Raw genomic sequence first — 23,032 nt, 5'->3', positions numbered from 1 at the left:
ATAACCTGCTGTCTGCTCCATGCTTTTGATACTGTGCAAGGAGGAGACACAAGAAACCTTGCAAAAGCACCTATAGATGTGTCATCTTGGAGAAGCTAGGTTACCTGTGTAACCTGGGTGGACTGCAGGTTCATGTTACTAGTAGCAAAACTGGAGAAGTCAGTCTGGAAGGATAAGGGGAGAGGGATTCTGTGGCCACCACCATTCCATTCTTGGTTGTCTTGCTGTTGCCTCTCCGGTGCTCTTGTAGTCACTTTCGTTAGCAGGTGAAATCAATTCACAATCACTAATACTTTTTTGTCAGATTGATATCCCTTGAGTTTAACTGACTTGGGGTCATAATGTGATGCGCTGTTTAATTTTTTAGAGCAGTGAATATAGCAATTTTGTTGTGTTTTTTCACTTATTCTCCTTTCCTTTGTGCATCATTTTGGACCATCAGTAATCTGCAGTTAATTAGTCTGCAATTCACATTGTGTAATTTATGGTCACTCAGGAGCCAGGATACTAAAATGTGCTTACCCAGCCATGTCGACTCTTAAACCCCCATAGTCATTAGATTAGTCTGCCCATCTCAACATGACCAGCTAATAGAGATGGGAGAATCGATTCCAGTCCTTCTGTCAGTAATCTTTGACCTCTGGATGGGAGCCCCTGGAATCCCCTTAAGTCCCAGCATTCCCAGCTCTTCTTTTGATTGGTTAGGTTGGCATGACATCATAATTTCAGTATGGGTTACAAACGATATCATGCCAGCATGGCTTATCAAAGATATGCCAGGAATGCCAAGAGGTTAGGAGATTCAAGGGGCATCCGTCCAGCCATGACAGATTACTAGCCGGTACGATGGATCAGAGTCCTGCGAATCCATTCTCCCATCTCTGCTGGCCAGTAATCTAGTGTGTATTGGGTTCTCTGGACTAAAATAAGAATTGAGCAAACTATTCATGTGTATAAACTTCGCCACTGAGAACACATGAACGCTCTGTCTCGAATTCACGAGGTAGTCAGGAGAGATCACCTTTAGTTTCCTCCTGCATATGACAGCCACCTTTGCTTGCAGTCAGACAGCCTCAGTCTTATAATAGATGGGGTCTAACCATCATAGCCTAAAATGGAAAAAGCCTTTCAAGAACTTTTTACTTCCAATAGGTGGCGCTATAGAGTACAAGTCCTCTTTTTCTCTGAAGAGGCAATTTGCATATTAAAAACTTTTTTAGAAATCTTGCACGAGTGATCTTCTACTAATACATCACATGCAGGGTTTTCACAAGCAACAAGCCCTTATTTTGGGGAATGTAATTGTGTCCTTTAATTATATCATGCTGACCTCCCTATGTATAATGCAATGTAATTTCTATATACGTATATCGTTTCCTTATTGACTCCCCCATCCACAGAGGTGACTTCTCTTATCTATTTGCTTTTAAGCTCTTCTGTTTGGAGGGGACATAAATCCTGCACATCCAAAACATATTGGCAGCATTGATCCCTCCTGCAATGTTCCAGAAGTGGTGAAAGGTAGGTTTTCTACAGTCTTTATGAACTCAAAAATGTGTATCAAAAGGTGTTCAGTTTGAAGGTCGTAGTTTACAGTTCTGTATAGTCAACATAGAAAACTAATTAAGTAACTTTGCAAATGCATAGCTATTTCCTATGGCAGCTTATGGTGTATTTTCTCCAGAGCTGCATTCACAGTTCTGCTGGTTTCTATAAGGCTGTGTGCCCACGATGCGTTTTTTTAAGCATTTCCGCAGCTGAAAAAACACTGCAGAAACGCTTAAAAAATGCATGGTAGAAGGCCTGCCATGTTCCCCAATGATAACCCACAGCGGAAATTTCCGCAGCATTTGCACAGGCGGATTATCATTGCGTAAAAAAACGCAGCACTACCAATTATTTTGTGGAAGCGCTGCGTTTTCGCCGCCATTGACTTGCATCGAATTGCTTGGATTCCGCATCACTGGATCTATACATGCGGAATCCAAGCGTTTCAATGTGCAGATGGTACCCGGGTGTGGAGACAGGAGACTCTCCTCTGGACCCGGGTACCATAGAACCTGTAAAAAAAAGAATAAAATAAAAAATAAATATTATACTTACCTTCTGATGGCCCCCGCTGCGCTTGTCCTCCCTTGCTGGCAGATCGCGGTGGACTGAAGGACCTGCGCTGACGTCATAGTCATGTAACGGCAGGTCCTTCAGTGTAGTGTTCGCGAGCTGCCGGCAAAGGAGGACGGGGCGAAGCAAGAATCCGGGGGCCATCAGAAGGTAAGTATAGATTTATTTTTTTATTTTTAAACATTCTTTTACGGTCACACTATATAAATCCATGCCGGTTGCATGGATTTATATAGTGTGACCAAGTTGTGAAGCACTTTCCAAGTGATGCTAAAATCGCTTGGAAAGCGCTTGACAACCCGCATGCGGAAATGCATGTGAAGAACGCTTCACATCCGCTTGTCCCTGGCAGGAAAACGCATGTACAATCCGCATGTACAATCCGCATGCGTTTTTTCTGCCAGGGAGATGCAGAAACGCTCAGGAAAAATCCGGAGCATTTCTGCATCATGGGCACATAGCCTTAGAGATAGTTGATACGCTTGTCAGCTTACCCATCTGACAGCATAGCTAAGCTCATGGTTTCGAGACATTTGCATGAATGTATATCCCCGGGGCAAGCTTTAACACTCAGCAAGTAATGGATGCTAGGACATTTGAGCTTACTTCTAAAGAGGTTGTCCAGGACTTGCTAACTTCCTGCCTGTTCTGCCCGCCGCCGGCTCAGAGCGGTCAGTGATCCAGCTGCTCCACGTCAGCAGAACAGCTCGTCCTCTTCCAAGCTGCTCTGTCAATGGGGCGTGACTGCTGACGTCATGCTGATTGACAGCCAGCTTTCTGCAGTTAGTCAGCAGGGAGCCAGCTGTCAATAAGCATGATGTTGGCGGTCACGCCCGTCAGCAGAGTGGAAGAGAAGGATCTGCTGCGTTGACGTGACGTCAGCGGAAGCCATAGGATCTTTGGCTGGCGCTTTGTCCCAGCAGAGATTGGTGCAGGGCACAACAGGCAGGTAGTTAGCAACTTTGCCATTTACCTCCTATGAAAAATCCTCTCTGCTCTCAATAATGGAGGGATTGTTAACCTTATAGAGTAAAGCTCGTTACCTAGGTTACCGGCCACCTCTGCAGTCTGAGCCGCGCTTTTAGCAAGCCCCAGTCCCTCTGCCCTTCTCCCATGCTGCAGAGGTAAAGCTGCCAGCACCCATGCTACCGATCTGAACTGTCAAGTTTTAGGAGCGCGCCACATCCGGCAAAGCTGGAAGTTGGGTACCGGGAGCGGGGCGCCACTGAAGATAGATCAGTAGAAAAACCCTGTAACAGCGCATCTAGAAAGTAGTTGTCCACATGGGATAAACCAGTGATCATCCGTATTCGGTAGTCACTTGTAGTGATGTCTGATAGGGTTTTTGTTTTTTTAACCATTTACTTGCATTTTGAGGTTGGTTAAACCTGCTATACATTACTACATGTTCTTTTTGACAGATGCCTATGAAACTGCAAAAATGCTGTGTGAGCAATACTACTTGGCTGCACCGGAGCTTAAAATTGAAGAATTTAATGGTAAAGTATCCTGTGCCATACATATAATAAAGTTATCTGGTGCTTGAGGCCAGCTTTAGTCTAGTATCTGATGGTCCAGAAATACGACATATAAGAAAATAGTATCCTGCCAGATTACCAGGAGTTTACCTAACAAGCCCTTTATGTCCACGATGACCGTTCCACTGGATCCTGATGTAAAGATTGATGCGTGTGCGTGTCGTCTCTAAAGCTATGTTCACACTTCAAGCTTTTACTGCGTTTTGCGTATATATTTTTTCATTTTTACTTTTGCGTTTTTGTTATTTTAATGTCCCAGCAAAGTGAATGACCTTTCTGAAGTCTCATGCACACGTTGCTTATTTTTTCCTTGCACATTTGAAGCAGTTTCAGATCTGCAGCATGTCATTTCTTTCAGCGTTTTTGCATAAGTTTTCACCCATTTTAAATGATTGGGGGAAAAAAAGTGTCAAAAAAGTGTTTGTTTTTTTACGCTGAGTTTTTCCTGCCAAGAGACCCATTTTTGATGCAGAAACGTCTGCAGTAAATACTTACCGTGTGCACATTCCCTATTACAGGTCACGGCCATCCATCCTCCAAATATTATTTTTCGTTCTCTTTTTCACATGTATTATATTTCACATACTTCTGTTATGCTTATTAGCTTTTGTGTTTATTTCTTTGGCAGCTAAAGCTCCCGGTAGACCGCTGCAGGTGGTGTATGTGCCCTCTCACCTGTTTCATATGTTGTTTGAATTATTTAAGGTAGGTTCACAGCGAGGCACTTTTTTAACATTTTGTGTATGTATGTATATACAGTAGTGTTCAAAATAATAGCAGTGTGTTCAAAAACATGAGTTAAGCACAAAATCTTTATACTAGTTTTTATTTCCATTGGGAACATTGCACATTGTTTTCTAATTCAAAACATGAAGAGAAATGTATATAATTGTTAACTACTTTACAGAAAATGGCAAAAAATTAACATTGGGCTTTTCAAAAAAACTGCAGTGTCTGCATTTGTCTTTGCAAACTCACAATATGTACTCTTTTTTGTGAGGATTTAGCATTCCTGTGAATCAATAACCTAATATTTAGTTGTCCCCACAGTTTTCTTTAGAACTGCTTCACATCTATGTTGCATAGAGTCAACCAACTTCTGGCACCTGTCAACTGTTGTTCCAGCTCAGGATGCTTTGATTACATCCCATATTTTTTTGGCATTTGTTGGCTTTGTCTCAGGAACGGCATTTTTGATGTCATCCCACATGTGTTCTATCTGATTAAGGTCCGGGGATTGGGCTGGCCACTCCATAACCTTAATTTTGTTGGACTGGAACCAAGATTTTGCTCGTTTACTGGTGTGTTTAGGGTCGTTATATATTCGAATGGTTGTCTTCCTTTTTCTCCCACTTCTCTCTGGTTTTGCTTTCCATTTTAAAGCATTGGAGATCATTTTAGCTGAACAGCCTTTCATTGGCTACACTTCTTTATAAGTTTTATCCTCTCCAACCAACTTTTTAATCAAAGTACGCTGTTCTTCTGAACAATATCTCGAACGACCAATATTTCTCAGGCTTTCAAGGAGAAATGCATGTACACATGTGCTGGCTTCACCCTTAAATAAGGGCCACCTGATTCACACCTGTTTCTTCACAGAATGTTTGACCTCACTAATTGAACTCCACACTGCTATTATTTTGAACACCCCCTTTCAATTAATTCTATAAATACACAGACTCAAAAACATGCAGCTCATGAATGCTGAGTCTGTTGGTTTTCTTTGAATCTATTGCACCAACTGGTAAATTGTTTGACATGTGGTAATATAATTTATACCAAAAACAGTGATTCATCTGGTTAGTCATATTGGGCTGCTATTATTTTGAACACTACTGTATATAATATATGTGTGTGTGTATGATATAGATATATATGTGTATATTTTATGTATAACGTATGTATGTTATCTGTTTGATACCTGCCTATTAAAAATGATTTCATTTTATTCTGGCTATGTAGCAAGCATAGAGGCGATTCTTCTGCATAAAGTTATATATATATTGGGCATAATTCATATACCTGATGTATGTACCCTATGTATGGACAGGCAGAACCAGTATGAACAGAAGATGCTCACAGACGTTATCCGCTGTTTTGTCACTGGGTTTGGTTTTTCTACACTTAATTAGGGCAGCTGCTGACAATTTGCCTTAGGAAAAACAGTAATCCTAAAAGAGGCTGCAGACAGCAGTTGCCGCTCTGCAGGGGTCGGCTCAGCGTGACCATGTATTTTATAGGTGGCTCATGCCACAGGAGACATACACAGGCACCTTCAGCTGCTTTCATGGATAGCTGCTGATAAAATTCAAGTGTATGGGTGTGTGGAAATCGTCGGACTGCACTCTGATGTAATCCGAGTGCAATCCAATTACCGCGAATGCAGAGACTGGAGAAATCTTGTTCTCCATCTTTTCCTCATCTGTGATACAATTATCTCATCTGAGAGACTCTGATCACACTAAGGTAACGCTCTGCTCAATCTCTGACAGAGTTTTATCCGAGTGTCATTAGCATAATCGATCAGATTCTTTTTGCATGAGAGAATAAACACTCTTGTGCACCCGCAGCATTTCTGCAGAAGGGCCACTTAATACAGAGCGTGGCTGCTAAAAATACAGAGGAAGAGGAGGAAGCACCATGTGTTAGCGGGGGTCAGTGTGGAGCCGGCCGCTGACATGTAAAAAGCATGCTGGCACTCTGCTGTGACACTGAGGGGCAACACATACAGTTGAAACCAGAAGTTTCCATACACTATATAAAAACACACATACATGTTTTTCTCAATATCTGACATGAAATCAGAATAAACCTTTCCCGTTTTAGGTCAATTAGGATTACCGTAATTTTTAATATTTGCCAAATGGCAGAATAATGAGAGAGAGAGAATGTTTTAAGGCATTTTTATTACTTACTGTAAAGTCAAAAGTTTACATACATTTCATTAGTATTTGGTACCATTGCCCTTAAACTGAATAACTTCAGGCAAATGTTTGGGATATCCTTCCACATGCTTCTCACAATAGTTGGTCAGAATTTGGGCCCATTCCTCCTGACAAAACTGGTGTAACTGATCCAGGTTTGTAGGTCTCCTTGCTCGCACCTGTCTTTTCAGCTTTGCCCATAAATTTTCCATAGGATTGACATCCGGGCCTTCTGATGGCCACTCCAAAACATTGACTTTATCTTTAAGCCACTTTGTTACCATTTTGGCAGTATGTTTCGGGTCATTGTCCATTTGGAAGACCCATTTCTGCCCAAGATTTAACTTTCTGGCTGATGTCTTGAGATGTTGCTTCAGTATTGCCGCATAATCTTCTTTTCTCATGATGCCACCTATTTTGTGAAGTGCACCAGTCCCTCCTGCAGGAAAACAACCCCACAACATGATGCTGCCACCCCCGTGTTTCACAGTTTGGATGGTGTTCTTAGGCTTCCAAACTTCTCCCTTTTTCCTCCAAACATAGCGATGGTCATTATGCCCAAAAAGTTCAATTTTTTTTCATTTCATCAGACCACAGGACATGTTTCTAAAAATTAAATTCTTTGTTCCGGTGTGCATTTTCAGACATTAATCTGGCTTTTTCTATGTTTCTTTTGGAGTAATGGCCTCTTCCTGGCTGAGTGGCCTTTCAGTCTGTTGATACAGTACTCGTTTCACTGTGGATATCTTACCAGCTTCCACCATCTTCACAGGGTCTTTTGCTTTTGTCCTTTGGTTGATATGCACATGTCGGTCTAAAGCTCTTTCATCTCTGGGACACAGAACCCATCTCCTTCCTGAGCGGTATGATGACTGGATATTCCCATCTTGTTTGTATTTGCGTATAATTGTTTGTACAGATGAATGAGGCACCTTCAGGTATCTTGAAATTGTACCCAAGGATGATCCAGACTTGTGCAAGTCCTCAATTCTCTTCCTGATATCTTGGCTGATTTCTTGAGACTTTCCCATGATGCTACACAAAGAATCAGTGTGTTTCAGGTGTGCATTAAAATACATCCACAGATGTGTCGCTAATTAACTCAGATGTGTCCAAAAAACAGAAGCTTTCAAACACATGACATCATCATATGGGCTGTCCAGAATTGTTTAAAGGCACAGTAATCTTAGTGTATGTAAACCTTTGACTTTGCAGTAAGTAATAAAAAATGCCTTAAAACATTCTCTCTCTCTCTCTCTCTCTCTCTCTCTCTCTCTCTCTCTCTCTCTATATCTCTCATTATTCTGGCATTTGGCAAATATTAAAAATTATGGCAATCCTAATTGACCTAAAACGGGAAAGGTTTATTCTGATTTCATGTCGGATATTGAGAGAAACATGCATATATGTCTTTTTATATAGCGTATGTAAACTTCTGGTTTCAACTGGAGGAATGTGGACATTAGATTTGGAGCATCTAGGGGAGCGGTAAGATACTGTAGAGGTGTCAGAAAAAGACCATAGTGAGGGGAGCTCCAGAAGAAAGAAACAGGACCCTGAGCGACTGTTACTAGACATCATCTCACACTCCTATGTCAATAATAAATCCCACACTGGAACTGCAGAGTAGACGGAGTGCACCTCGGGCCGTATGAGCTGATCATTTATCGCTGTACCCTTCTCCTTCTTAAAGGGAATCTTTCAGTACAAAATGACTGTACAAACCAGTCACCGCACCTTGTAGGGGATAATGCCCTAATAAAAATCCTACTTTTAGTGTCCAAATCTATTGCAGTGTTTGCTACTTGTTTTCCATCTATCTCTGCCCACCTCTCCTTAAAAGGGGTATTCAGTTTGAAAGTAAGTTTTCCCCTATCTGTAGGATAAGGAATACGTTTCAAATCTCTTGGGGTGTTACCACTGGGACCCCCAGCAATCATGAGAACCACGGTTCTGCACACTGCAATGAATGGAGTGCCAATGGTACTGCTGGAGATAGCCGAGTGCTGCCCTTAGCTGGTCTTCAGCACTCCCATACTAATAAATGGAGCATTGGTGAGCATGATAGGCCATTGCTGCAGTCACACGTGGCTCTTCAGAGCCAGCGTTCTAGGGATTAGTGGGGTCCCAGCGATCAGGAAGTTATTCCCTATTCCATAGATAGGGGATAACTTCCAAAACGTGAGAATATCCCTTTGACATGGCTTTATCTGTGCCAAAGGAGCAAGCTGATAGATGTTAAACTAGGTGGTGGAAAAGTGCACTGAGCTGCCCGGCCATGCCATGGGTGCACTGAGCTTGCCCGGCCATGCCATGGGTGCACTGAGCTTGCCCGGCCATGCCATGGGTGCACTGAGCTTGCCCGGCCATGCCATGGGTGCACTGAGCTTGCCCGGCCATGCCATGGGTGCGTCGAGCACCTCTATGCTGCATTTGCCAAAAATCATTTTTTATTCAAGAATTCCAAAGCATTTGGACACTAAAGGTGTGATAATTGTTAGGGCAGTGTTTCCTACAAGGTGGTGTGCTTGTTTTGAACAGTCACTCCGCAACTGAAGCGTAAGTATCTAAACAGCCTGTCCCATAACCAACATTAATTACCTAATCCCAGGATATATGATAAATGTTTGACCACTGGGGGGTCCAGCTGAAATAAGTGGTGGGGTGGGGAAGCGGGCGTAGATTTATTGCTGAGTTGTCTGAACTCTCATTATTACTTGAGGAAGACGTAAAATGGAAGCTAAGGCAGGCAGGATGCCTGAACGTGTTTGAGGGGGTTCACCCTGGTGTAAGCTTGGGGTGGTTAAATAATTTAATTTAATATTTCAGATAATTCAAACAATTTAAATATTCAAGAAAATAATGTGTAAGCCCACATGACAGGTTGTTTGCATGCTGTGGGTGTTGGAAGTGGAAGGGGGGCACCTTTTACCTTATCTGCACCGAAATACCTTGTTTTCACTCCAGTTTTTCCCCATTGAGATTAGAATGGCTTGGTATCAGAAAATGCTGCGGCAGTTTTCTAGCCATAGCATGCATTTTTCCTGCAGAAAAAAAATGCATCAAAAAAGTTACATGTGAACATTCTCTTTTTTTATACAGGGTTTTTTTTTTTTGCTGTAACTTGCAAATGACAAGGTAATTGAACGAGTCTCTGAATTCTCTGCTTGCCAGATGGATGCAGGATTAGTGTTATGACTCTTAAACCTTGCTTCAGCATTATTTACATCCTTTGTATTCTAAATGATTTGGGTCATGAGAGGACAGTGCCGTCGCCCCTTATCCCGTCTTCCTAATGTTCATTTTCTACGTATGATTTCCATAATACAATCCACCACAAAACTGGACGCAATTGAGTGATTGTGCTTTGTCCGCTGCGGATGGCCGTCTATAGTCGTATTGTTGCTAATATGGCGTTATAGATGTTTGGTATTGGGCTTTACAAAGAATCTTTCCACCTGAAATTAAAAAGAAATGTAATTCACAAGTTTTTAAATGTTCACCTGCATTCACACATTGCAGACTTGGTAAAGAATTTTTGCTGTAATTGTGGTAAAACGGCATAATTCGTGCTGCAATTTTTGAAAATCACAAAAACTGCACCGTGGCTACAGCGTGTGAACTTGGCCAAACAAGCACAAATAATAAAGCGCTCATTTAGAGTTCCATTCACACAGCAGATGCAAACTCCATCAGGACAAATGGTGATTAATACAGTTTATTTGTTGTCTGCAGCGTCCCATGCTTACACAAACGTGCTGCCGACAACAAACTTCTTTTAAGGTCTCATTCAGACTTCCGTTTTTCACCTATATGTTCTGTCGGTGACGTTCACAGTTAAAACACGTGCACCGACAGCACATGAATGGCATCAGTGTACAATGCACATGCTATCCATGATTTATATTGTAATGGATGGGATAAGCTTAGCAATGTAATTATTTTTTCATACCTGAAATTGACACATTGATAAAAACTGATGCTGGCCAAACACTGATGGAACTCTGATCCAACAACGATGACACTCGTACTGGTTGTTACATACTTGTAAAATCACTGTCGTATGAACGAGACCTTAGCCTCATAAATGATGTGATCAGCTGATGAAAATGATAATCACTTGCTGGTAATTTGATTTTCTGGAAACCAATGACAGCACCCGAGAGAGAGGAAGCCAAGACCACAAAATAAAAAGGCAATTCCCACTACCTCCTTCAATGTGGTTTCCAAGAAGTCAAGCAGGAGTCATGAATAATAATGGCAAGGCGTTTTATCCTTAACTGGATTCCAGTACACTCTGTTATTACTTTGTTTCCATAAAAATTAAATGACAAATTCAAGGGAAACTCGTTTTGCTGACCCTTAATACTAAGGCCTTTGGAAGTTAGATTGTGAAAATTTTAGATAACAGTCAATCAAGCTAATGTCTATCAATTTGCAGCTCCAACCAAAAAGCGCCAACAGGGGTAAAAAAAAGGAATTCTTTTACTGGTTACCACAACTTTTTTTTTTCTTCCCCAGAAAGGGACTAGGGTCAGGTAACTTAGATTAGTAGCAGCACTGCAATTAAAAAAACAAATGCTGAAGCCCTGCTATGTGTAGCACAAGTGATCAGAAGATCGCAGCTTCAAGTCTCCTATGAAGTCTATTGAAGCAAGTAAAAAAAAAAATATATATATATAAAAATTCAAATCACCCCCCCCCCTTTCACCCCATTCAAAATATAACAAAAAAAAAATCAAAAATACACATACTCTGAATCGCTCGATCTATCAATATAAAAAAATAATTAATCCGATCTGTAAACGGCGTAATGAGAAAACAAATCAAAACGCCAGAATTCTGTTTTTTTGCTTACAACATTTCAATAAAATTCAATAACAGGCGATCAAAAGATGGCATCTACACCTAAATGGTATCAATAAAAACGTCAGCCTGGCGCGCAAAAAATAAGCCCTCACTCAGCTCCAGAGCTCGAATATTGGAGACGCTACGGGTCTCGGAAAATGGCGCCATTTTTTTTTTTTTTTTACAAACTTTTGTATTTTGTTTTTCACCACTTAAATAAAAAGGAACCTATACATGTTTGGTATCTGTAAATTCTTAATATCCTGGAGAATTATAATGGCAGGTCAGTTGTAGCATTTGGTGAACATGGTAAAAAATAAAAAGAAATTGTGGAATTGCACTTTTTTTTGCAATTTCACCGCACTTGGAATTTTTTTCCCATTTTTCCAGTACATTATATGGTAAAATTAATGGTGGCGTTCAAAAGTATAACTTGTCCTGCATAAAACAAGCCCTCACATGGCCATATTGACGGAAAAATAAAAAAGTTATCGCTCTGGGAAGAAGGGGAGCAAAAAATAAAAGCGCGAAAACGGAAAATTTCCTGGGGGTGAAGGGGTTAATTTGGGCTTGCACGCTTAGCTCACTCTTTCCTCGCACTTGATGGCTGATTTAATCATAGTGGAAAGGGATTAAAGCAGAATCTGGCATATATTTCAGGTTGTGGAGCACAGGCTGCCCACCATGCACCAGATCCATTATGATCTCTTTACCACATTTTCACCAGCCCCCCATACTGTTGCATTAAATGTTCCCTTTTGTCTCTGGAGTAATCGCCCTGTGTATCCCAACAGCTGTCTCTAGAATATCTGCCAACGTTATGTGGCTTTATTCCTGCGCACTTGGGTCCCTTCCCAGACATGGGAAGAAAGGTAATAAAAACCTAAGCCCAAACTCCTGAGAAAACATGGTCATTGGAAAGTGTCTCTATTTATGCCAAATTTATATAATAATCTCACTTCTCGGAGGAGCAGCAAAGCATTATGGGTCAGCAAAACGCGTTTCCCTCGAATTTTTTCACATAATTCTTCCGGAAACAAAGTAATAACAGAGTGTATTGGAATCCAGTTAAGGATAAAACGCATTGCCATAATTATTCAGAATTAGAGGTATCACTATCCGGATCTTGGCTCCAGTTCAACCTGGTTACAGGAGTAATTTACTGCTATAATAAGGGATAACACGACTTGGGTGGTGTGAAGCAGCAAGCATTTCATTTCATAAGAAAAGATTGGCAGTTTCCACAATGATATATTGTGGCGCCTTGTTCCACGCAGCCCTTGAGCAACAATTTTATTAATAATTGGGCATTTAAATAGCTACTTTATTCCGATGTTAAGCCTATTACCTTGTTATTTTACTTTTATAATTAGTAATCATAGGAGCAGAAAGTAGTAATTTCAACTCAAAGAAGACTTGAGTTCAGTCGTCTTGTTGCTCAGAGTTTTAATTATGTTGGTGCCAAAAAAAAAGCACATAGCAACAGTATTCCCCTACTGATACGGGCAGGCAATGCCTCACACGGCCGATACCTATACCATAATCAGATGGTTGGTTCCTCTCCAATATTTCGGAATAAAACAAGAGAGCTGCTCCCCATTCCGCAGTCACGTTCTACCTTGGGTCTGTCCTTACTTGGTCTACTCGTACACATGTTGTACTCTAATCATCATGAGTTACTAGTTATTCCTTTATTCCATCCCTGACAATTGCCTTATTGCATAATATATATCCAGGACTCAGAGATTTGTGGGTCTGATCACTAAAACAATGTGGACCATGGGGTCTTTATTTGTGATTTAGTAGTGTTTAGGGGGTCACTTAGGATGGATTTTCTTTGGTTATTGGAATAATCCAGAATGTCCATTTGTATGAGTTGTGATTGTGCATAAATTATCACTTCTGGTGGATTCCTCAGATCTGATGATTAGTAATAGTGATGAAACCAGAAAGTCCATCATAGTAGGGATTTATTTACAGATTTCCCAAAGGTCTGAACCCCACCAAACAGTGCTAACATATCCTGGGCCATCAGCAATTAAAGAGATTTTATCAGATTTCACAGTGCAATCTGCATTTATTATTTATTTCACTCACTTATATAGTCCCACAGCACTTTACAGTCATCACTGTCCCCATTGGGGCTCACAACCCCCCAAAGTGCTGATCCAGCAGCGAGAAATATTGTATTGGGGTGTAACTACGCACTTCTAGCTCTTCAGCCTAAGGGCTCGTGCAGACGACCGTATAAATCGGACGAGGGCTATTTGTCGTTTTAATGGATGGCGCTCGTGTACCTGTGTTATATGGGGCTGTGCACATGTCCAATTTTACCTCTGTGATTCGGATGGCACTCGTCCATTCAAGTCTTTGGGTCCATGAAAAAAATCAGACATCAAAGTGCCTTCAGATTTTCACGGACTAATATAATCGTGAAGAAGAAGGTCAAGAAACTTGTTTTTGTTTTTTTTTTACTCTCCACTTCTGAGAAAAACAGATCCCATCCTGACCAAACTCTGATTAGCATAATCGGACCTATTTTCGGATGGAGAGAATACGGGTCGTGTGATCCTACCCTCCTGCTGTATCTCCTATCTAAGAGTGCCCTCCCTTGGCTGACACCCGCAGCACTCTGGTGTCATAAAGGAATAAACTAGCTTTTTTTTAAAGGGCTATTTAGTCATATAATGATGTGGCAGGGAGTGGGTTTAAAGTTTGATAGGTTCCCTTTTAAATAGCTCTCTTAGATCTGATTAAGCTGTTGTACTTACTTTGAAATCACATGTCAGAATGACTGTATAATAAGGATTGAGTCTAGTAAAATGTTCATTTTTATATCAGGGGAAAATATTCAAAGGGATTTTCAAAGTGAGTACACCCAGATCAACAGATCTGAAAGATCTATTTAATAATGCATTGACAAATCTGGCGACAGAAGGGAATCGACAGGCAATATTGTGAAGCCGTAAAAACCATCCAGGTCATCACCCAATTATAGTCAGAGATAGCAATTTAAGACTCCTCGGGTCTTCTGATGTGATGCCCAGTGGCACGGTAGTAACAGAACAGTCCAGTATTTAAGAGAATGTAATGCACAGCACTCATACACATAAATAGCCCCCTCTGATTTTCAGCTCTGTCTATGCACAGCGTAGACTGAACTGTCTTCAGTGGTCCTGGTGGGGTCATACAGAGCTCATCACAGAGAACTAAAGCCGATAGAACAATGATATTTTCAATAATACAACAAGAAACTGAAAGTGACACCTCACTGAAATTAGGGTCTCTATCCCTGTTTTATGCATCCTTCAGATTGGGTGGCATAGACCTGCATAAATATAAGGTCCAGTTATCCAACAAAATCTCATATTGCCAATTCTGTCGTACCCTTCTCCCTCAGAATTCAATGAGAGCCACTGTGGAGCAGCACGAAGGCCGTGCAGAGGCCCTGCCACCTGTAAAGACACTGGTCACACTTGGAAAAGAAGACCTATCTATAAAGGTATGTTCATACTATACATTGTTGCCCATCCTGGTTCCAACTGTTAAACACCTTAGAAGCCATGGTGAATAGCAGCCACCATATCTAAGTGTTTAACAGAGGGAGAGGGCTCCCTCTGTCAAATGGCGCCTCACAAAGTCCTCACAGGGCGCCAATGAGTTACCATGACGGCCAGTAGTGTAACAAAGGCATAAGAGAAACTTTTTGGCATCATAATTTTCACACCAACCCATGGAATAATGTCAACTTATTATTTCTGCGGCATAGTTGACAGCAATGTAATGCAAAAAAACAATAGTGGTGTTGACTGTTTTAGTCCCAGGAAACGTTAAAGGGGTTTTCCACACTCCAAACCTGTATCTGAACACTTGTATACTTCCATACAACAAACACAGATGTTGCTCACCATCCTTGGGTTCAGCGCTGCCTTTCTGACGCTTATTTGGTCTTTATTTGCTGGCTGCAATGGTGACATTATAACTACAGTGCACATCATTGTTGCAGCCAATTACTGAGCGGCTCTGCTGAGGAGGATGATATGAGCTGCTGAGCTCAGTGATTGGCTGCAGCGGTGATGTGCATTGTAGCGATGACATCATCACGGCAGCCTGTAAACAAATACCGGACCTGTAGTATTTGTATGATACAGGCATTTGGGTATATATCAAAGTGGTGCCATTCAAAACTTTTTCCACAAAAAAAACAAGTCCACACACAACTATATCAACAGCAAAATAAAAAGTTATTATTCTAGAAATGCAACAATCTCTTTAAATCAACCTTAGGAATGAAAGCGAAGATGAGTAATTTAGATTGAGTGCATGTCCGCTCCTAAATGAGACGTCTAACCCTCTCCCCTTCCCTAGATCAGCGACCAAGGTGGAGGAGTGCCACTGAGGAAGATAGATCGCCTTTTCAACTACATGTACTCCACAGCCCCCAGACCCAGCCTGGAGCCCAGCAGGGCAGTGCCATTGGTAGGCCCGAAACCTCTGCAATGTCTTATTGTCAACTTTTATAAAACAGAGGAAATTAAAGGGCAGGTTGGGTATAATGGGCAGAATGAAGCTGACTTTAAGGCAGTTGTTATGAAATGTTCCATTACTTATCGTAACATAAATAGAAACCTATTGGGGCTGTCTCTCCAGAGAAAACCCTTTTTTTAATTTAAAGGGAACCTGACAAATGTTTAACTCCCCCCCCCCCCCCCCCCCCCCTCCCTCCTACCTCTAAGTAATTAATGTGATTATTAGAAAACTTTTGATCTATTTGTAATAGAGACATGAAGATTTGATCAGTGGAGATTCCGAGATTCCCCCTCACCTTTCCCCACAATCCCGGCTCGTGTAGACATCAGTTTTTCACATACGAGTTCTATCCATTGTTTTGACTGATAGGACTCCTACCTATTATAGTCTGTGGGACCCTTCATAAATCCATGGGTTTTTACTTACTGAGTGGTCGTCGCCAAAACGCAGATATATGTCTGATTTTGATCTGAATCACTAATCAATGAAAGTCTATGGATGTGGGAAAAAATCAGGTAGCACTCGGATACCATTTCTGTGTGGTCAGAACTTCATGTTTGATAGGAGCAGCTTAGGAAAATTCTCGTATGCAAAGCATAAATTGATGAAACTCTGGTGGTAAAAATTGACGCGTGAATTCTGAAAATTGGTCTATTTTTTTGCATAAGTGAAAAATCACTGATGTCTGATTGAGCCCGAACTAAAACAAAGGAGTGTTAGTAGAGAAGTTACAAGGCTCCACCATTGCTGACCTGTCTACAGGTGCTCGGCTGATTATCCATTACAGGGGTGGACATTGGTGCAAACCAGTGCCCACTACTACCTCTCAGGTGGAACTGTGCATTAGGAGGATCTATTGGACTGCAAAGGTCCCATGTGGTGTTCTTGCACAGGGGCCTCTTCTGTCGGTGTCCGCCAGTGGTCCATTAGGTAGTCGCTCTTCTGCCTACAGACAATAGGCCAGTTTCAGTTCATTTCAAAGGGATGTCCAGACAAAACTAGACATTATACACTATAATGATGGAGCGAAATACTATTTCTAGTTTCTCCTCTTCTCTATTGAAAACACTAAAGGTGTCCTTATTGTCATTCTCTTTACTTTTAGGCTGGTTTTGGGTATGGATTGCCCATCTCTCGTCTCTATGCTCGCTATTTCCAAGGAGACCTTAAACTCTATTCCATGGAAGGTGTTGGCACAGATGCAGTTATCTACCTTAAGGTATTACTTCCAAAGCTCCTGCAAAGATTTATGCCTCGTATAATGGTATCTTTAATATATTTAATAAAGGGGTTGTCCAGCATATATAAATAACTCTTATAGGGAACTTGACAGCAGATACATGCTGCCTGAACCACTGGCTGTATTATCAGACTATGGCTGTATGAATTCAGCCATGTATGCTTGACTGCAGCCTTTCCCAGAAAAACATGTTTTAAAAGCCATCGGGGACTGAGCCATGCGGGAGACTAGTCGGATAGGTGGCTTCTCCCTGCCCACTGCCAGTGACTGACAGGTCTCTCCCTATATACACATGCAGATAGAGACCTGTCACTCAAAGGAAGCAGGCAGGGAGAAAGCGCTGGGGACTTAAGCACACGGGAGACTAAGGCTTTTAAAGTATGTGATGTTTTGCTCAAGCACTAATCTAGCTGAAATCATGTACCAGTGTCTGATTCATGCTGCCCATGGATATATCCGCTGTTGGGTTCCTTTTAAGTGGCTCAGACTAATTAAAAACAAAAAACCTACTTGAATATAAACACCCTCATCAATCACCCACAGCTCTTGATCCAAAGCTCCGTTCCATCTGGTCTCCGCTTACTGGTCCCTCTTGACACATCGGAAATGGCAGTAAATGCAGCTCATCATATCACTGGCCACAGCTTTGAATTGCCTCAGCCAGCGATTGATTGAGTGGTACCAGGTGGACTGATTAAGTGTCAAAACTGGAGTTGTGGCGGATGCATGAGAGTAAGGGTGCTTTCACATTGCGTTCTGGCACCCGTTTAGTGGCCCCCACAGGGCCTACTCCTGAACCCCTCATAAAACGGGATTCGTACATATGCGCCAACGGGGCCATAGACTATAATAGTGCACACAGAGCAAATGTACACTCTGCTGTGCATAATTTTCGAACATTTATACCTACTGGAGGCTTACACCCAAACGTAGTAGACTGCATCTGAGAGTCCATCTCCAGTAGGTGTACACACCCGAAAATGATGCATGGCAGAGCACACATTTGCTCTGTCTGCACCATTATAGTTTTATGGCCCCGTTGGCGTATACGTACAAATCCCGTTTTACGGGGGGTTTAGGTGTAGTCCCCGACGGGTCCAACGAATGGGTGCCAGAACACAATATGAAAGCATCCGAATCCTGTTTTTCATTTTTTTTCATACTATTCTGAACCCTTTAGAAATATTTTTTTATCTCTGGGCGAGCCTTTTTAATAAATTTTATATATTTTTTAAATAATACTATTTACTTTCTTTTTTTTTACATTTAGGCCGTTTCTGGCGAGTCTTTCGAGAGACTGCCGGTGTTTAACAAGTCAGCCTGGCGGCACTACAAGAATGCCGCAGAAGCTGACGACTGGAGCAACCCAAGCAGAGAACCGCGGGACGCTTCAAAGTACAAGGCTAATAAATGAGCCGCCATAAGGATTGGCATGTATAGCGCCCTCATATTTGGGCAGAGTTTGCAGTTACACAACCACTGTAATATTAACGGAAAATACTCTTAAAAGAAGGCCAGTTCTCTGCCATTCACATTGTACCTTCTGTGACGTGTAAATGATGATTGACGCTTGGTTCCCTGTAACCAGATGTGAGGGTCTGCACTGCTGTTTGTGGATCTATGTAGTCACTGATGTTATTATTTTAATTTTTTTTTCACAGTTGATTTGTGAAATTAACTTTCTATTTGGTCTTGGTGGTCACCAAGGATTGACGTCGAAAAGTGGGAGAATATTTAAAGCTTTTGTTCTTCTAATATACCATTGCCTATGCAATAAAAGTTCACCAAGCAGTGCAGGTATCAAAACACAGTAGTGAATATAATAAGAGATATTGCTATATGGGTGTAAGATATTGGTCATATTTTGGGCTTGTATATAGTAGTTGTTGGGGTATTGCCCCATATGGAGTGGTCCTTTGATCACTGCCTTTAGCATTAGTATAAGATATGCCACTTTAGGGGACAGTGCTGCAATCTTCCTATTTTATATTGCATGTAAGAAAAATTATGTTTGCAAAATGGCTGTTTTACCCAGTGTGAACCTGCGGTAACCAACATTTTTTAAAGAACGACCTTGCTATGTAATAAGAGAGTTATAACCTTTATTTTATGGCTTTTGTGTATACTTCAATGCTGATTCTGTAGCGATATGGGGCAATACGTAATGGAGTATTTAACGGGTATTTATTACTTTGCAGCTATATTTGCCTATTGGCTGATTCCTATTGTTAATTACTGCAAATGGTCTTATTGTTTGGGGGGGGGGTGAGAGTCTGCCAATCAACTCAAAGGCAATTCTTCTGTATTTATTTATGTTCTAAAATACTTCAGACCAAAGAAAAAACAAATCAGCATAGGCTCAATTACAGATTCCGTACGTTTTCAAGATATAATAGTGTAATCATGTCCACAGTCAATGGAAGAGGATGCCTTTTACTGCCTCACTTGTTATCTACACAGCCGCAGCTCTCACTTCCTCCGGATGTCTGTTATGTCCTAGAAGGGGGAGAATGAAGCCAGTGTTGATTGGCTGCAGGGATCGCATGACATAACAATGTCACGCAAACCCCTGGTGAGTCTGCAACAGAGGTGAGTATAGGTGTTATTTTACTGGAGGGAAACATGGGTATTGAGAAGGAATTGTCCGAATAGTGGAGAACTCCTTTAAATCATGCTATTGATGTTAGCCAGTTTTCAAACATTTTCTGTCTTGTAGTTTTCCCAATGACCACTAAGTTCTTTCAGTAAGCTGACACTTCCCGCACTTTAGAGATCATTTCTCAGCAGACATTTATGATTACAGGCAGGATGATGATAACACAAGATGACACAATAGGTGATTGTCACAGCTTACCCCTGCCCCGCACAGTGACCTCTGCACGAGTTGTTATATACTTGTGCCTGCTGTAAAGTTTATCTCTGAATGCTATCAGCAACATCTCAGACAAAATGGCATATAGAAGCATGCACAGGAAATGGAGAACAAATATACGGGAAATGAAACAAATTAGAAAAAAAAAGTTTCATCATCTGATTTCAATTGTTAAAAGAAAAATTAGATGAAACATTTCCTTAAAAAGAACATGCCTCTAAAATCCTAAATCAAAACTTTAGAGTAGTTTCTTAGTTATATCTCAGAAACCTAGTGACTACTAGTGTAACCACTGTTCGCAGAAAGGTTTTCTCCCGAGTTTCTTTATAGAACCATTAACATTTTCTGGTGAATCTAACGTTGTGGTGTGGACACTGTTACACTCTGTTGGGAAAGTTGCTGATGTAAGAATTCAATGTTCAGGTCATCTTGTCCAGGTAATTTAGTATTTGAGCTAGCCCTTAGATGGTTGGCTTAACTACTACACCAAATACATACAGCAGCTACTCCCCATGCCAGGCGTCAGGCATGTTTATGGAAAAGTTGTGGCGATCGGCTGTCTGCTGATATATTGTAAATTTTTTCCAAATGTATACCAGATTTTGAGATGTAGAGCAGTTTTTGTGTGTATTTTTTTAAAGGGGTTCTGTGAGTAGAATCAACCCTCCTAAGCCATCTACGTGGACACACAGGTCATAAAAAGCTGCATAAAATGAACCCTTGATATCTGTGATACGATGTTGTCATTCAGAAAAATCCACATTTTTCTTAATATGTAAAGTGAGCTGTTAAGATCTTTGGGATCAAAATGAGAATCTGCCTCTAAATAAAAGGGGGCATTACCAGTGTGAACCAAGTAATGACTCACACCTTGCTCTCATAATCACACACCACTCTGCAGTGAAATTAAAACGAACAAACACAGTACAGCAGAACTGAACCTGGTCTCATTACTAACACATTTGCAGTTGCAGTTGTCCTCTCTTTAGTCCTCCAGCTTCCATCTCGCTGGTAGCCAGTGTGGAGGAAAAGGCAGTACAGCAGGGCTGACACCATTGTGAGCAGAGAGCTGCAGCTGCAAATGTGTTTGTAATGAGACAAAGTTCACTACTGCTGTATTGTGTTAGCCCTGATCTCACTGCAGAACTGTGTGATTATGAGAGAAAAGTGTCAGTCGTACCTCACACTGGTATCACCTCCTTTCATTTAAAATAAGCTCTGGAGGCAGATTCTCGGAGATCCGTGTCCGGCCCATAGATCTTAACAGCTCTTTTACATATTAATTCATGGATTTCTCTGGAAATCTGATAAGGATCTCAGATATCAAGATATTATTTTATTTATCTTTCTGTGACTTTTGACAGCTTAGGAGGGATGATCCTATTGACAAGATTCCCTTTAAATCTAACCTCAGAAGGGGCACAGGGAAAACCCTTAGCCATAAAGCCTTAGACTATTGGTGCATGTCACTGATATCAGGGATTGCTAAAATGTTTGGAGTACACAGAAATCGACTTTGTGCTATTGATGATTCCTTGGTAACATTAAGTGTACAAATATAGTCACCCCTTTTGATGTAGTTTTTTTTTTTTTTTCTTATTTAGTAAAATCTCATGGAATGAATTATGTCAGCTCTGAATCAAACCTGTATTTGTGAATCAAGCCTTAAGCCAATATCACACATATTGTTCTATTATATTGTATATTTTCTTCTGAAAAAAAAAACATCAAAAACTCTTATTCTGTGTGACCCTGGCCCACTCCTATCACTGTGTGGTGTAAAGAAAGCATTTTAAGTTTTGTTTTTATGTTGCATCAGTTTTTAGTCCATAAAAGTACAGAACTGCATTATGGAATTTGGCGCGACAATAATGGTAGAATTTTTAAAAGAAATGATTCATCAGTGAAATGATCTATTGTTTAAATCAGGCTTCTATGTTAAATGTATTTAAAAAATAAAATAAAATTCAGGTCATTATTAATATTGAAAAGAAAAAATAAAAACTTGAATTTCCCACACTGATCACTAGGCCTAATATTAAGGTTAGACCTTCTCGTACCTGTCTTGTTTAGCCGCTACATGGACATTGGCAGCAATAAACTGACTCAGACCCGATTTGATTATATAAAAGTATTTTCTATGCATGCTGTCAATGCGACGAAAGGGAAGGGGGGACATAACCTGTCATATCTGCTTGATAAAGAGGTTATCTTTCATTGCAATCTTGCCTGTGGTGATAATGAGGCTAATGAAAAGGTATCTGTACAAGAAATAAAGTATGACTCTAATTTAAAGCCTAGTGGCCACTGTGAAAGTTGCAAGATTTCAATTTTATAATATTGTGATATAGAAAATTAAAAAAAAATACATTTAACATAAATACCAAAGATTAAAAAAAAACAAATGTTCATTTTCTGATGACATCTTCCATTTCACTTTGTAGTCTTTACAATGAGTTTTGCTAAAACAAACTTTTTGTTCTTCCTTTTGCCATTTATGTTATAAATTTTGTATCTGATTTTGTATTGTGGTTCTCCAGCATTATGTATTATTTATATTGTTGAGTTTTTCAATGAACTGGCTGCTTTTTACTCTTTTGGATTATTTGGATTATTTTATGTTTCCCTAATGGATTTGTATATCATGTTTAAAAAATTGTTTCTGGGAAAAATAAACCTATTTTTTTTTTATTATAAAATGCCACCTTCTCACTTTCTACAGAACTTTGTCTCTTATTAATTAAAGGTATAAAGACTTCTGTTACATTCCGTTAATCATAGATCAATAAAAAAAAAAGTCAGAAACTGAAGCCTCAGTGCAAGTGTGAACAGAACCTGAAACAGTTTTTCCTTTAATGATGCAGTAAGATCCTACTTTCTGAAAAGATTGGCAACAGAGACAGTATTATTATTATTATCATTATTATTATTAATTTATATATCGCCATTGATGCAGCCA

The 23,032-nt window shown here is 40.6% G+C and overlaps 1 protein-coding gene across 1 annotated transcript in view; it reads left to right on the top strand.

Annotated features, from left to right (window-relative positions):
* The window catches only part of PDK3 (pyruvate dehydrogenase kinase 3), an 83,465-nt gene extending 60,668 nt beyond the window's left edge, over positions 1 to 22,797 (top strand). The window contains exons 5-11 of the mRNA XM_073667411.1: positions 1,432 to 1,521; positions 3,543 to 3,620; positions 4,288 to 4,364; positions 14,832 to 14,933; positions 15,800 to 15,910; positions 17,067 to 17,180; positions 18,472 to 22,797. Of these exons, the coding sequence (XP_073523512.1) occupies positions 1,432 to 1,521; positions 3,543 to 3,620; positions 4,288 to 4,364; positions 14,832 to 14,933; positions 15,800 to 15,910; positions 17,067 to 17,180; positions 18,472 to 18,615 (716 nt within the window). The 3' untranslated portion in view covers positions 18,616 to 22,797. The remainder of the gene's footprint in view (positions 1 to 1,431; positions 1,522 to 3,542; positions 3,621 to 4,287; positions 4,365 to 14,831; positions 14,934 to 15,799; positions 15,911 to 17,066; positions 17,181 to 18,471) is intronic.
* The last annotated feature ends 235 nt before the right edge of the window (positions 22,798 to 23,032 follow it).

Source organism: Phyllobates terribilis, unplaced genomic scaffold (assembly GCF_046119375.1).
Source record: "Phyllobates terribilis strain yellow unplaced genomic scaffold, ASM4611937v1 Scaffold_2__4_contigs__length_985480577, whole genome shotgun sequence".
NCBI lineage: Eukaryota > Metazoa > Chordata > Amphibia > Anura > Dendrobatidae > Phyllobates > Phyllobates terribilis.
The sequence above is the reverse complement of the archived record's forward strand: the minus strand, read 5'-3'. Positions and strand labels throughout refer to the sequence as shown.